This window comes from Microtus ochrogaster, chromosome 26, assembly GCF_000317375.1.
Source record: "Microtus ochrogaster isolate Prairie Vole_2 chromosome 26, MicOch1.0, whole genome shotgun sequence".
Lineage (NCBI taxonomy): Eukaryota > Metazoa > Chordata > Mammalia > Rodentia > Cricetidae > Microtus > Microtus ochrogaster.
The window spans coordinates 8,088,377-8,105,613 of record NC_022025.1 but is presented as its reverse complement, the minus strand read 5'-3'; the positions used below and the strand labels follow the sequence as shown (position 1 = coordinate 8,105,613).

At 39.0% G+C, this 17,237-nt stretch overlaps 1 protein-coding gene across 1 annotated transcript in view; it reads right to left on the bottom strand.

The window, feature by feature from the left end:
* Sema3e (semaphorin 3E) overlaps positions 1-17,237 on the bottom strand; it is a 247,879-nt gene that overhangs the window by 46,680 nt on the left and 183,962 nt on the right. The window contains exon 5 of the mRNA XM_013350407.2: positions 4,505-4,598. Coding sequence (XP_013205861.2) covers positions 4,505-4,598 — 94 coding nt within the window. The remainder of the gene's footprint in view (positions 1-4,504; positions 4,599-17,237) is intronic.

The following is a 17,237-nucleotide window of genomic DNA, read 5'->3' as shown; positions in this document are numbered from 1 at the left end:
CACACACACACAGAGAGAGAGAGAGAGAGAGAGAGAGAGAGAGAGACAGACAGACAGACAGAGACAGAGACACAGAGAGACACGCAGACGGAGGAGATTCAAAGGAAGTTTTCAAAAGAAACATAACACACCAAGGTGGTCTCTCTAAACACTTGCTCCTTTCAAGTGTAGTACTCAGGTGTGACAGAATTACAGTACACCAGAAATTCTAACAAAATTAGTGGGAAAATAGCCTGTAAGATGTTGGGACTAATTGAGTCCTTTCTGATCCTACTGCACGTACTGGCTTTGTAAGAGCCTAGGCAGTTTTGATGCTCAACTTACTAGACCTGGATGGAGGTGGGGGTTCCTTGGACTTCCCACAGGGCAGGGAACCCTGATTGCTCTTCGCGCTGAGGAGGGAGGGGGACTTGATTGGCGGGGAAGAGACAGAAATCTTTAATAAATAAATAAATAAATAGATAGATAAATAAATAAATAAATAAATAAATAAATGAGAAAATGCAAGGTAGCCTAAGGTATGTTGCATCACACCTAACACTGAAGAGAGAGAAAACATATGACACAGAGAAAACAGCTAATCAATTTCGATTCATTGACCACCAAATAACAAGCTCGTTATTTTATCTTACTAAGCAAGCGAGGTGCTATGTTCCTTCAGCTTGTTAGACAGCTGCCTTGAAGTAACATGGCCACTGGGTTTAGTGCAAATCTCAGGGCATCCACAGCTTTAAAAGCTAGGAAGCACTTAGCAGTTATTAAAACAGCCCTTGAGAGAATATTTGTGGTTACCCCAGGGGAAGAAATGGGCAAAACGCAGACACACTAAAAAACCCTGTACTCGAGGCATGAGCTTTTTTTGTATGGCAAACAAATCGGGCTTCAGTGAGACTTGGAGTGAGGTGAACTAATGTCTGACCTCAGCTTGCTTGGCTTCTGATCGTGGGGAATGTGACTCCCTGTGGCCATTGCTTTGCTCTTGAATTCTTTTTAACATCTAAGCTATTACCATTTCATTTCTAAATTTGGTTATAAATTTAATAAAAGAATGAATATTAAATTCTTTCACTTACTAAATAGTATTATTTTTCATTCCAGAGAATCTTAAATAATGTGAATTATTTAACTGTGTAGGGTTAAGCCAGCCCCTTTAGGGGGCGGGTTTGCCTCGGGCGAATGCATACTGATAAATCAGGCTTGCAGGAGGCGGCTCTGCCCTTTTCCTGCCTCCTGTGCTATGCGGGAACCTAGGTTCTTTAAGTTTATTTAATCATTAAAGTTGTATATATTCTTTAATATCTGCCTGCATTTATTCACGCCGCTACATAACTGAAATTAATATTGTATTCAAAATTAAGAAATAAACAGCGGTGTTGGTTCACAGTAATCTCAGACCTTGGGAGGCAGAGGCAGGTGGGTCTATGTGAGTTTGAGCCCAGAGTGCTCTATGTACCAGACCCAGGCTAGTCAGAGCCACACAATGAGACTCTGGCTCAAGACAGCATGTTAAGAAATACGATAAAGCAGCTACTCCTTGGGAAGAGTATTTGAGTTGTGGAGTGGAAACACAGAGCAGAGGACAGAGTATAGGGACGGTGAATGATGCTGAAGGATTTCTGAAGACGTCACAGACAGCTTCAGCTGGAGAAGCTCCCATGTATGTATGGGACATGTGCATATAGCAGTCGTTATGAGAGTGGGCACAAGGCTTGTGCAGGCTCCTAGCAGACAAAATTCCAGCATGGAGGGAAGCGGAGGACAGGACATCACACCCTAGAGGAGGAGATACTGACAATTGGTCACTTGCCAGTAGAAGATCACATATCCAAAAATATATTGGCAGTACAAACTGGACTTAATGGTGAAGAGAGAGAGAGAGAGAAAGAGAGAGAGAGAGAGAGAGAGAGAGAGAGAGAGAGAGAGAGAGAGAGTTGGGTGATTAGGGAGGAGTTGGGGAAGGGGAGAATAATCAAAACACATTGTGTAAAATTTCTCAAAGAACTAATAAAAAAAGCACCTTTTTTCTTCTTTAAGGCCCCATAGTCTTGTGAATGTTGTTATCAGTGTGAGTGTTTTCTCATGAAGTTAGTCTTCATGAGAACAATCATTACACATTTTGTGACATACATATGAACAGACACAGGAATGATGATTAAAAGATGGCCAGTCATCTCTGTGCTTGGGTTTTGTTTTAGCCCACGAGAGCAGACCGTGTATGGCTATCAAACACCAAACTTGCCAAATTCCAAGTCAGGCAGCTCCATTTCCCGGCTCACTTTTCCAGTACTTTTTCAACTGAGTGAATTATTTGAACTTCCTATCGTGGAAAGATCTGTGGCTCACAGAGATAATCAGGTTCTCAGGCCAGCACCCGCAGCTTTCCACAGCGAGGAAACGATCTCTCCAAAGTACTTTGGGATGATAGGGAAAGGAGAAATATGAAGATTTATATTTTCACTTCTTCTCTTTGGAGGGATTGTTCCATAGCTTTTCTGTTTGGCTTGGAAAGCTATTCTTTAATGTGATTTTTCTTCTAAATAAACAGAGCAGCCCCCAGAAGGCAAGCATACCACATCTCAGCACACGGTGATTTGATCTAGTAGTCCAGGGAATTGTCTTGGCAATGCCCGTCCAGTAAATCTCCCCATTAAAGACTTCAACGTTAAATTCTCGATTCCATGAATAATCAAATTCCAGGGAGACTTAATCTTGAATGACAGAGATAGCTATGGAAATGCCCATTTTCACCATTTAAATAAAATGTTTAAATGATTGGCCTTCTCTTCCAAAATTTTAAGTATTTCACAGCACAGGAATGCATACTATGCAATATCCAAACTCCAATATCTTTTTAATAAGGGAAATATCTCAAAATTTGTTTTTTGTTTGCCAGAATTTCTCAGTCTGTACTCTATCCAGACATTCAGTTTATCCAATGTATGCATTTTAATTCAGATCCTGCCAATTTCTGTGGAATGTCTAGCAATTATGGATATCGTATGCACAAGAATGACATTCCTAATGTTGTGATTACTACTGTCTGAACTGTCTTAATAGTTCTGTTTTCATATTTAAAGTCTCTTCATACTCTACATAAACACACACACACACACACACACCCCACATTTTATGTACAAATTTATAGAGGAACTAAAATATTTTAAAATAGTCATATTTGCATGTTTAGTCAAGTCATCTTACTCTGTGACATTCTCATTTCATAACATCTTAAATTATAATGCTAAGTCAAAGTTTCTATGACCCACATCCACAATCCAGACAGGGAAATGTACTAAGCAGAACACAAGACCTGTCAACATCTGGATAAACCTGAAGAAAATGGATTCTCCAGAATGCAGTCTGGAGAATCACACACACAAACACAGCAGAGTTTACTTTTTTTTTAAATTTTAGTTTTAATTGTATGTATATGGGTGTTTTGTCTGCATGGATGTCTGTGAATATGTGGCTGCAGTGCCTATGAAGACCAGAAGAGGGCATCAGATCCTTTTGGCCTGGCTATGCAGAAGGTTATGGGACACTGGGGTGAGCAGCCAGAACCCTGAAACATCAAGCCATCTTTCCAGCACTTCAGTAAATACTTTAATTAAACGTCAGCAAAAAATTTTAAGCTCTTTCAGTTTACTTAGATTATGAAGTCTCTAAAAGTTACAGTTTCTCATTTTCTTCAAAGAGGACTGATCACAGAATGGACTATACATAGGGAAAATCTGATAATAGTGTCAGATACTCAATACTGAAAACAAAGAAACACTCTTAGCACACTTGTTAGGTATCAAGGATTGCTTCCATTTATTTTATATGTAGGAAAATATGCTCATATTTTCATGTGCTCATATTGCCACAGTACTTCAACGATCATTTCCAATTCCAGGTAATACAGAAAAACCTGTTTCTTTACTGTGGCAAAGGAGGCTTTTGAGTAACTCATTTAATTAACCTGAATTAATCTGCAGTATCTATCAGACAATATGATTTATTGCATTGTTCCAGGGCACGCATTCAGTTTGAGCTGCTCAGCCTCTCTAAGCTTAATAAGAACTTAGATAAGTGGGGATGAGCTGGCTGAGCAGTTAATGGTGCATGCCCCCAAGCCTGGTGACCTGAGTCAGACCTAACATCCACATGGTGGAAGGAGACACTTGAGGCCTGTGTTTTGTCCTCTGACCTCTGCATGCATGCATACACACACACACACACACACACACACACACACACACACACGCACACACACCACTGCATCAAGTATTTATAGACGTTTGCTTTTCATGAAGAGGCATAAGTACTAATGTCACCTGTAGCTATTTTGGAATCAAATTCCAAAGAGGGTGTCACTTGAAATTCACCATTATTTCTCCAGATCGCAGCCGATAGACTCGTCAAAGGCAAAGATTATAAAAAACGCCAAAGATTGTTCTGAGGTTGAAAAATATATTTCCAATCACCATGGCTACTACCTGATGTTTGTGGCAAAGATAATTACCAACTAGAGTAGAGACAAAGGAGGAGCTGGGGTCAAAGGGACATCTGCCCCTTCCTCTCTCAGATCTGTGGGACTCCAAGTGAAACAGGGGGTCCTGGAAAAAAAACAGAAAGACACTGTGAAGATGCCAACCGTGATAAAGGTTTAATTGCTCAGATAAAATATAACAAGGCTAGGTAACTAACAACCTACGTGGTCTCATCAGGACCTCAAGAACAGCACAGTATTTAGTTACCAACTGAGTTTTATACATAAGCATGGGGGCTTGGCAGATCCTATTTCAGTGTTTTTAGAGACTATGAGAGATAAGAGAAATTAGCAGCTCTTATCAATCAATTATACTGAGATGCATCAGTTAAATAATTCAAAGAAGAAACACTGAAAAAAGTTACAGTGTGATAAAAGCAGAATTGAGTTTTATATCCCTAGTATGCCTTATTAATGTTTAGAATAACTTGGGAAATAATAATAATAATATTTATTATAATAATTTTCATCATGTTATTTTTTAAATATTCAACACCGAAGATTTAAAATGATTAGTTCACAATTACTTCAATGTGAACGAGTGTGTGTGATATCCTATTCACTATTTCATTCAAAACCTTTAGTATCTGTTTTCATGGCAATCGGTATTAAATAAAAACATTTCCACAAAAATACTATTACACTATTGGCCTCTATTTCATGCATGTAAACACAGAAAAATTCTCTGAATGTTTCTAGAGTTCAAAAATTCTCACTCACTATACATGCATATATGTTTACATATATAAATGTGTGTATGATGTGTATGCACCCACACATATATACACATATACACATACAGCAAGTCTACAATAAGTAGTTTGAGTACAATAAAGGCATTTAGGAAACTAACCATAATAACTACTGTGAAAATTTTGTATAAATAAAAATAATTGGCAACAGAACATTTTTGATACTGAGGGGTGCTCAGCCAGCTCACGGCCATGAACCCACAGCGCCCGGCAGCTGACCCCTCAGAGCTGGGTCTGCTTCTCTTCATTGGAGCAAGCTCCACCACCCCACTACCTCCCATGTCCTGTTCTGTACTTTACTTATTCTCTCTGCCTGATAGTCTAAGATGGCTATCCTAACGTTTCCGTTTCAAAACCCTTCCAGTAAATTCTGAGTTCCTTTGATCCCTGAGACCATCTGGTCTTGTCTTTGAATGTGAAGCGTTGAAGAAGAGCCCAGGTGTGTGACTCCCTCACTGAGCTCAACAGTGACGACTTTTTGCTCAGCTGCTGTGCACAACTTAGAAGGGGGTCTGCATGGCAGGAAATCGGGAGAGGGTACTACAAATTTCTATGGATAGTAATTTTCAGAGGCATGAGAAAAAATGGCCAATTTAGAAGGAATTGCAGACCTGACAAACTAAGGTTGATGCTCAGAGTTTCATACAAATCTGCAGAGCAAACCCGAGCATCCCTTGCCAGACAGAAACTGGGCAGATGGGGTTTTTGCCTGCCCTTCTACATCACATCACTTGGTGAAGTGTTTGAGAAACTGATGTGGGATTCAATGTGAACTTCAATGTGATGTGGGATTCCCCTCTGTGTGTGTGAACACGTTTTACTGCCACTGTGTGTATATATATATATATAGAGAGAGAGAGAGGAGGAGGAGGAGGAGGAGGAGGAGGAGGAGGAGAAGGAGGAGGAGGAGAGAAGCCATGTAGCCACCACAGGAGATAAACGCTGGACGTTGGACAGAACCTTACCAGTAGGCCACAACCGCGTGGTGATACACACACAGATTAATAGAAATGGGTTAATTTAAGATATAAGAGCTCTAGCTAGCAATACATTTAAATGCTTCACCAAGTAGTGTGTTAATTAATATAGTTTCTGTGTCGTTATTTCGGGTATGGGTGGCCGAGAATAAATGAGCAGTTCCGGAGAACAAGAAACCAAATAACAAAGAGCATATCCATTTAAAAGGTCATTGAAGACAATAAAAATAAGTAAATACTGAGATATTTGCTAAGGCCAGATGTGTTTATAGCTTAAAAACTCTGTAGTACCTATTTTCTGATCTAAAGTTGCTAATGACAGATAGTATTAGACTCTGTAACACAAATATTAAAAACTCTGTAGTACCTATTTTCTAATGTAAAGTTGCTAATGACAGATAGTATTAGACTCTGTAACACAAATATTGAAGGTGCAAGTCTACGATGAGCAATGTTGATTTATTCTAGGAAGAATCTTTCAGTGAGTTTAAATTTTCAAGTGAGTGAAAGACACAGAAAGTGCAGAGAAATAGTCATCACGAGATTCCTGGAATTGTGGAACAGGAGTTACAGGTGGGAAATGAAGTCAATATTTCCTTAAAAATTCACCAGTTTTCCCTTGTGGAAATCATCACTTAGACTCTTTGAAGCTAACACTGAATTGTGTATTTCAGCGTCTATCTGAGATAACAAATTTCTGATAGATTCCACCCTTCATAAAGATAAATTGGGTCAAAAGAAATGAAATCCCACCAAGAAGCCCGCAACCCTGACATTTTGAAAATTATTTGGTTAATGAACCATCATCCTAAAATGTCATCCCTGTGTGAGGACATCAGTGCATCACGCACCTCCGTCAGAGTCTGTGACGTCAGCCCTGTGTGTACAACATGTACCTCCGCCAGAGTCTGTGACGTCATCCCTTTGTGATGACATTACTGCATCACGCACCTCCGTCAGAGTCTGTGACGTCAGCCCTGTGTGTATACAATATGTACCTCCGTCAGAGTCTGTGACGTCAGCCCTGTGTGATGACATCAGTGCATCACGCACCTCCGTCAGAGTCTGTGACGTCAGCCCTGTGTGTATACAATATGTACCTCCGTCAGAGTCTGTGACGTCAGCCCTGTGTGATGACATCAGTGCATCACGCACCTCCATCAGAGTCTGTGACGTCAGCCCTGTGTGTGTACAACATGTACCTCCGTCAGAGTCTGTGACGTCAGCCCTGTGGATATATCATGCACCTCTGTCAGAGTCTGTGATGTCATCCCTGTGTGAGAACATTGGTGCATCATGTACCTGCATCAGAGTCTGAGAAAAAAACATAAACTCACAACATCAAATTCCACACCAAGAACACATGAACATTAAGACAACACTCAAGGGAAACGTGACTAAAAGGTTTCCCCCTTCTGGAGACATTTGATCAGTTGCTAACCCTGAATCAAGAGTGTTTATTAAAAATACTAAAGAAATTAAAAGTTTTTACTTGATTTCACCTCCCTAATAAAATCCTACATTCTGGATACCCTAAAAGTTGACACAATTTGTCATTTCAATGTTAAAAATAAGTAGGCTTGCAACTGCAACTTCAATTTTGCAGTCTACTAACAAAAGGGTCATTGTTGTGTGTTTGGTGGGACTTTTGCTTGTTTCTTTGTTTGCTGCTCAAAATGTGGGACATATTTTCACAGAATTATAATATGGGTGCTACCAATATCCCTTACGTTAATTATAGTATGCCTTTAAAACAGTAATATATCTACTTTGAACTTTATTCCTGAGCTACTGAATCAGATAAAGTGGTAACAATACCTTCACTAGCTTTTTGTGGTCAGGGCTATTATAACGTGCTTATTAAACACTTAACAGCAAGCTAAGGACGGCGTTTATTAGGATGACCTGAGGTCTGGAGGAAGGATCTGATCACAGGCAACGCTGTCTGAAGTTATTATTTCAGCCCCTGATCGGTTAACATCTGAAGTGGTGTCATCGCAACCTTTCAGCTGCCTGTGACAGATGTATGGGTGGCTGTCAGACAGTTTGCCTGAGCCAGTTATCTACAATCTCAAGTTTTCTGACAGTTTAGAGCAGTTAAAAGCTAAAGCAGGCATATATCAGCAATAAAATTGTCATAAGCAAAGTCAATGATGCTTTAGGTCATAAAACAATTTCTGTGTGTAGTTAAGGCTAAAAAACCTGGAGAGTTTGCCTCTTTTATGGACACACTGAAAAGAATCCAATTTTAAATTCACCAGTCTGCTGCTAAAAAGTATAAAGTTTCTAATAAATAAACCAAAAGAAAGATAATTTAAGAAAGCTCATCCCATCAGCTCTACTATTAATAGAAAAGCCACAATTTTGTTCCAATTTTGTACTTCTCTCAGACATTTCATTATGTCTTCTGAAATAACACAGTTGCAATCAATTTTCAGAGTGTGTCTCAATCTCTTCGATATAACCAAGTCACAAATACTGTGACAGGCAAAAAAAAAATAAAAATGTGGTCTCAGAATTCTTGTCTTAATTCCTTAGACTACAGAAGGCATTTTGCACATGGCATCAACAGCAGGATTTTGAGATGCGAATCCTACTCCAATGATCTGGGTGAATCTAATATAATGACATAGACCCTTACCAGGGAGGTTTGATGATGAAAACAGAATTGCCAATGAAATCTATGATTGGAAAGGTCCACCAGTGCTTACTTTGACGATGGAAGAATGGGGAAGCACCAAGGGACACTGGTGATCTCTAAAGGCTGCTACTGACAGTGAAGTCAAGTCCCCATTGGGCGGTCCTCCTTGATTTTCACCCAGCAAGATTCACCCCAGGTTTTTCACTTAGATATCAGTGAGCTCAACAATATGGTGGTTTCTGCCATGAAACTCATTGATTATTTGTTACAGTAGCGTGGAAAAGTAGCCCAGCTCCCAAGAGGGCAGTGGTGACTACCTGTCCATTTCTTCCCATATGCTCTGTGCTCTAAGAATTAGTCTTAATACTTTTCTCTACGCCATGAGCACTGCAAACTAGAAAATAAAAAGAATTCTTATCAAGAGCCATGTCACAGCCTGGTCTGTTCAACCTTTCAAACATCTCTGCTTCAATCGGATACTAACATGTACTTTGCCAGAACTATTGCTTACCCATGCTTTTCCATCGCTCCTTTCACCTTTATGACACCCACAATCTAGCCCAATGGTCCCTACCCCTTCAGTAGTCTGACCTGGAGGCCCAGGAGCCTTCACCCACGTCACAGATGCATATCTCTGCTATTCTGTGCAGTGTTTGCATGCTCTATTGACCTAACTCAGCATCTCCTCCCCAAACTCTTCTAACAAAATTATCCATAATGTGAAAAGTGTTCTTCGACCCATGCAGTGCTCAAGATTTGGGCACTTTATTTTTGAAAAGAAAACAAAGCATTCCTTTCCCTTCTGCCTCTTTGTCAGTCTCAAGTCTTTTTGCCCGGCAATCTCTTAGCTGTTGGTCTAGCTTCTGTATTATTAAACCTAACCTCATAATGACAGCTGTAGAATATCATGAATGACTAGTGATACTCAAGACTACGGTGAAAAGAGGGGAGTCAAGGAGGAGAAAATAGATCATAAAAAGTCACAGGTGGACAGAAGTTCTGGGATCCTATTCCATAGTAGAAGACTATTGGCAATGGTGATTCATCAAATAGTTCAGCAAAGCTAGAAGAAAGAATTTTGGATGTTCTCACCATAAAGAAACTATAAGTATTTGAGGAAATCTACACCTTTATCCTGATTCATACACTTCACAGTGTATGGACACATCACAGGAGATTCTTAAATATGTCTAATTTACATTTCACATGCATTAATATTTTAAAGAGCCAGAAAATAAATGTATGTGCAACTCATTTACATTCAGGATAGCAAAACCAATCTTAATAAAGAATTTAATTACAAAGTTTAAAACACTGGAGACAAAACTTCACTAACAGAGCTGATTTTGCACAAGCCCATGAAATCAGCAAGCATCTTCTTTCCCTAGGAGTTCCCTTTAAAATCCTTCCGAGCAACCCTTCACGGATCAGGAGACAACCTGATATCTTCTGTTTGTCTGCTGGCAGCGATGAAACCACACACAATGATACCACTTTTATTGTCATCAAAGTGAATTACACATTTATCTTCTCTGCTCCTTGTCACTTCCTTAGCATCCCTGCCTGCTCTCTGGCCTCGTTTGCTTCATTCCTTTCAGGTTTCTTGTCCTGATTTTAACACAGCTTGCTAGATAGTCTACAGAGCCTACTTGCCATTTCTCTGCTCCACTGAGGAACTTTTCCTTCTGAAATGTGAGTTTCTTCACGTCGGCGCCCAGTTTGATCTAGTCTGTTGACTTCACACGCACTCCAGAGTGCAACTTGAAGACCTCTGACTGGACTCCCTCTTTTTCTCCTCTAACATTTTCTCTTCTAGTTGTGTGCCAGCTATCCTGAAGGACTTGCCAGTTTCTCAGGACCTCCTTTTGAGCTCAACAATGTAGTTAGGCTAATAATGCCCATATAATAACAAGAATTCAAACTCCCCTTTGCATCCCAGAAATTCCTATCTGATTCCATTTGACACTCTGAATTCCTCCTTTTAAGTTCTCCCCACAGCATCCTACTGCTTTTTCTTTCTGTATCAGTGGTCCATCTACTCCCAACCTTACATTTATTATTTATCTCTTTCCTTTACCAGCCCCTTGGCTCTCTCCCACCCCATCCCTCATTTCCTCCTTCCCATTTTTTTGCTGAGTTGCAAGCTTTCTTTTAATATTGTGCTGTTTATTGTGACTGTTGAAGACTTAAATACACTTTTCCCAGATGACTGATGTGATGGTAGTTTTTACATTTTAATTGTTGTTTAGAGCCATAATATTAAAGAAGAATCCATTTTGGCCTGGTTAAACTCCCAGGGACAGAAAGACAAACTGATGTCATTTTAATCCCTTCATTTGAAAATACTGAATAGTATTTTCGAAGTACGGTAACAATAACCATAAGCCATAGAGCACTAATATCATGGTGGGAGCATGGAATTTCCAGATTTTAATTGCTTTGCTGGTATTAGTGAAGCTTACTTCAAAATCAACTACATACAAGAATTTTTTAAATTATATTAATTGCTATTGTTGTAAAGACAATATTTACATATATAGCACACAATTCTAAAAAACATACTTATAAACAAGTAATATGATGTTATTTTACAACATGGAATTTAGTCACTAAGAACACCAGAGTACTTGAGTCATGGTGACATTGTCAGCGACCCCTGAGCAATTAGCATCATGGGTTAAGCAGTGTGTAATTCTGGAGTTTAACCATGTTGAGGATGTCAGTCACTACTTACACTGGATTTCCACTATCTGTCTTTTAATAGTTGGAGGTCAGACAGAGTAGGCAGTCTCAATTGACAAGTATTACCAGTATTAACATATGGGCTAATTTTGCTTTAATGGGATATGGACAATTTTTTTCAATGGGTCCCCCCACCATTGAAAATAAGCAAGACATCTAAATTAGTAATGTGAGTATATACACCTCAAAAATATTTCTAAATAGAGATGGCAGGTATTTGCAGGTCAATCTTTCATTTTCAAATGTGCAACAGGCCCTTAGAACCCAGCTAGCTTGAAGGCTGGTTGTTCTCAATAATTGTAAGTTATTACATGGCTAAGTGAAAACCCGACTAAATAAAATGGTTCCGGCTAATAATTAATGTCTTCAATTAATACTATCGCATCCCAGAGTGCCACTTGGACATTCTCAAAGAAATATGGGGGAAAAAACTGAAATATCATAAATACAGGAAAAAGCAGATAATCATTTCCAGTTATTGCTGATTTGGAGGGAAAGCAGTGGGAAATAAGAAGTTCCTTACATCCCTCAACTTTGATTCAGTATTGTGGTTATAAAAGTTGTAACTTACCCTTTACGGTGGGTATTTAATACTGTGAACCACAAGTGACAGACTGGCTGTCAGTCTACTGTTTGCTTTGTCCCTTTGCCATGAAACTGAAACACTAACAAATATTTGCAATCTTTTCCAATAATAAGGAAGCAAGTAGAAGAAAAAAGACATGAAATTATACATACATAAATGTTTTGGCTTTAAAGTTAATAGTTTTGCCTATTGATTCCTTTCTTTAATATTTTCTCTAGAGCTGATTTTTGACATTTGTATAGCACTTTAAAGTGTAGGAAGTACTTTTGTACACATTATCCTTTTCCTTCCTCAAAGTAAGTGAGAAAGCCAGACTGCATTGTTTGGAAACAGCGTTACAGTTCCCCAGGAAACAGAAGCAAGTGAGGGAGGCTCTGTCATTACTCGGCAGCATCTTCTAATTCTGCATCCATTCTAATTTCATCTGACTTACTACTGTCATCGTAAACAAGAGGGTGTGTATGTTTGTGATGCTGAACATTGCTGGGTATCTTTTAGGAGGTAGTTAAGGCATAATTGAAGTTAGAAATGTACATTATGCTTTTTCTCAATGAATAAAATATTTATCTCATTATTTGTTAGATGCAGGCTCAAATGTTTATATTTAATTCAATATTTTGAAAAGAGTCTAGAAAGCACCACTCAAATATTTTAAAGGCATTCACCATATACATATGGTGTGGGAAGTCCTTCAGTCTGTGTGTTGCTTTTATTAGTTAATGAATAAATCTGTTTCATCCAGTAGCTTAACAGAATAGAGCTAGGCGAGAAAACTAAACTGAATACTGGTAGAAAGAAGGCAGAGTTAGTGAGTTGATATGTAGCCCCCCTGGATACAGATGAGCTGGAACCTGGCCAGTAAGCCACAGCCACATGGTGATACTCAGATTAATAGAAATGAGGTAGCCAGATATAGCTAGCTAGAAATACACTTAAGTGATTGGTCAAGCAGCATTGCAAAGAATGTAGTTTCTATGAGATTATTTTGCTATCTGGGTATCCAGGAATGAACAAGAAGTCTCCGCCAATGAATTGGTGCACCAATGTAGGGCTGACTACATCCACATAAAACCTGAGAAAGTTTGGAAAGGAATCCTAGACACAAAAGAACAGAGTTGGATCAAAAACCCATTGCCATTGTTCTTGAGTTCTCAGTAGTCCTCATTGTCTGCTATGTTCAGCATGTCCGGTTTTATCCCAGGCTTTTTCAGACCCAGGCCAGCTGACCTTGGTGAGTTCCTGATAGAACATCCCCATTGTCTCAGTGTGTGGGTGCACCCCTCGCAGTCCTGAGTTCCTTGCTCGTGCTCCCTCTCCTTCTGCTCCTGATTTGGATCTTGAGATTTCTGTTCGGTGCTCCAATATGGGTCTCTGTCTCTGTCTCTTTTCATCGCCTGATGAAGGTTAACATTCAGGAGGATGCCTATATGTTTTTCTTTGGGTTCACCTTCTTATTTCGCTTCTCTAGAATCACGAATTATAGGCTCAATGTCCTTTATTTATGGCTAGAAACCAAATATGAGTGAGTATGTGGGAGCCTAGGCAGTTTGGATGCTCACCTTACTAGACCTGGATGGAGGTGGGTAGTCCTTGGACTTCCCACAGGGCAGGGAACCCTGATTGCTCTTCGGGCTGACAAGGGAGGGGAACTTGATCAGGGGAGGGGGAGGGAAATGGGAGGCGGTGGCGGGGAGGGAGAAATCTTAAATAAATAAATAAATACAAAAAAAAAAACAACAAAAGAACAGTTAAGCATGGCTTTTTGGTAGCAGGATTTTCTCAGGTGGGCTCTGTTTGCTAGAAGCAAGCAGAGGCATGATTCCTTTAAGAGATGTCTTCCTGATTCAGTGGCAGAAAAAAAAAAAACAAACAAACAAACTAAAAAAAGGAGTTCCAAAATGGTGACTTCCTGGGCCACGCTGCCAGGAGGAACTCTGGTTCTTGTTTAATGCCAACATACACCTGCTGTGTGCCTGAAAATGGGGCTGGGAACATGGCTTCCACTGAACAGACCTCTGCCATGTTGGACCGGGCAGAGCCAAAAGGCAAAGCATCCTTAGACCTAGTAATGCCACTTAGCATTTTAAGAAGGCCTCCTGGACAGAAAAGGATTTCAGATACACAATAGGACAGATTCAGACATAAAAGGTCTCTAAACACGGCACAATGTATTAAAAAAAAAATGTAAGTAAGTTTGGGAGAGTGAAGAAAAAGAATAAAGAGACAGTAAATGTCATATAAAAAGCACAGGCAGTCATAGATTAAAGGAATAAAGATAATAAAATAAATGTTAAACTTGTAGAAAAAGCAATAGAATAAGAAAAATAAGCCATGTAAAGATGGAATATACACAGAGAATCTGGATTATGTATATTATTGTGCTTTCTTTGAATTTTTTGACTGTTAGGGAGCTAAGTACAGACAGACATTTCATTGTATGGGCTTCTAAGCTAAACCAACATATATATTTTAAAGGTATCTTGGCTTCAAAATTTGGGCCTAAGCACCTGTTCTTTTATAAAAGAGGTTCTTCTTTTGTTTCAACAGAGGATGAGTACTTGTGGATTACTTCCAGACTAATGTGGTTTGATGGACCAAGACCCTCTGAAAGGTCTCTATGAACACCCCCCAAAATTTCTTCACCCTCAAAAAAGCAATAAGCAGTTTGGAAAGAGTTCCACCCAAATTCCCTAATTGATTGTTTATAAATCAATTTAAAAAGGAATATGTTAAAGATATGAATACTTTGCATTGGTGTGGATCATGGTCTATTGATACAAATTTTAGGACAATTTTGTTATATGTATATTTTTGCTCTTTATTAAGGTATTGTGTTTGTGCAGCCCATTTAAAAATTTAATGCATAACTAAGAAATATGGTTAATAAATAATCACCTATAATAGTCAAGCTTGTAGTCATGTTAGTTAGGTTTTCTAGATGTACAGAGATGTATTTCAAATGGATAGGCACTTTTTCAAACCTTTCAAAGACTACAGAATATGGCATTTAAAATGTTTAAGAATTTAGGACTTTTCATGACAATGAGACACATCTACTCAAGGCATCACCAAACTATTTCAAGGGGAAGATGGGCATTGAAAAGGTTCCTTGTGGAGTTTATTTTTAAGCTATTTGGGCAAAAAATGCTCTTGCCTGGACTGTTTGATGTTATGCTCTATGAACTGGACATGCAGGGCCCACAGAAAAGTGATGGCTGAACTTGCATAAAGGTGAGATGGTCTTTGACTTCCTGCTTCATGAAAGAGTCTTCTAGACATTCTGCAGGACACAGAAGACACTGATGGACTTTGCCATTACAAGGCAAAACAAATCTTCAGATTTCCTGTTTCATGGAAAAGTCTGCTGGATATTATGGGCCAGTAAGCTGAAGATGGATGCTCCAACAATTCAGAAGAACTTTGGGTCATTGATCAGACAGTGGGATATCTCTGTCAATTCTGGAGTTTTGGGAATTTCTTACAATGTACTTCCTATTTACTTAGGCAATATTGTATCTTTCTTGGGTCTCTTATGAAGTTGAAGATAAATAGTTATAACTATATTCTTCCTTAGTTATGATAAAGGATAAAATAAATATAAATGTTTTAACTGTAATTTTTGCTTGATACCTGTTTTATTATATATAATTTTACTACATTAAAGTTAGAACCTTCCCTTTTATTTGAGCAGAAAACGTGTGGGAAGTTTCTCTGTATTATGTGTTGCTTTTATTAGTTAATGAATAAACCTGCTTCAGCCAGCAGCTTAGCAGAATAGAGCTGGGTGGGGGAGGGGGAACTAAAGTGAATGCTGGGAGGAAGAAGGTGCCATCAGTGAGATGCCATGTAGTCACCTCCAGGGACAGATGCCTGCACTGCAGCTTGCTGAAACTTTAGGGATAGGCCACAACCTCCTGGCGATACACAGATTATTGGAGAAGGGTCAGTTTAGGATATAAGAGTTAGCCAGATATATGCTTATGCTATTGGACAAATAAGTATTGCTATTAATATAATTTCGGTATGATTATTTTGGCTCTGGATAGCTGGAAACAAACAAGCGGCCTCCGCCAACATACATATAATACATCTAAATAAAATTTCTTCGTTTTAAACAAATATTCACTTAAATCTAGTGTCTTTCGAGAAATTTAGCCTCTAGGATGGAAGTCGATTTCTTTCTTTGAGTCCACATTGATTCCTCCTGACTCTCCCAACCAGTCAGCACAGGATTAGCAGATCCCAATTAATTGACAGATTTTTTGATATTATTTTCAGTTTCTATATTATAATTACCTGTTGGAAACAAAATTCTCCTCTTCCTTTCTCTATTTAGCCATAAGAAATCCATAATTTAAAAGGACTTCCTTGATACCCTGCAGTGCTTTCCTGTGCAACTTTCTGCAGCATCCACGCTCCTTTCCCTGTAATTACTACTGCTGCTGCATGGCTGCTCTAAGGGGTGCATTGCCACATCTGCTTAGTATGGTCCAAATATGCTATCAACATTGATTTCAGGAAGCAGGAGGCATGCTAGTCCTTTTGAGGTGTGTCAAGGAACAGTGGCGATTTAAACACATAAGGACAAAAATTTTATTGGCACAAGGATGTGTATATAAAGGAAAACCACATTCAGTGAGCTTGTCATAAATACTGACCTCATAAGTCTGCTGTGAAAGGGAATAATATATTCTTTGTGTATTGAGAAACCTGCCTTATCCCAAGTAAGTAATTAAAAACCAAATAACAGTGATTATTGGATAATGATAGGGACTTGGATTATTGCTTAAGAAGGACATCAAAACTCAAGAAAAATGTATTTAAAGAGGTTGCTTGTAGTAATAGGAGTGACGAGGCTGCATCCCCAGCACCCCGCTGCCCGAAAGCTTATACCCGAAATAACAACACACAAACTGTATCCATTTAAACACTGCTTGGCCCTTTAGCTCTAGCCCTTACTGGCTAATTCTGATATCCCGATCAACCCATCTCTAATAATCTGTGAGCA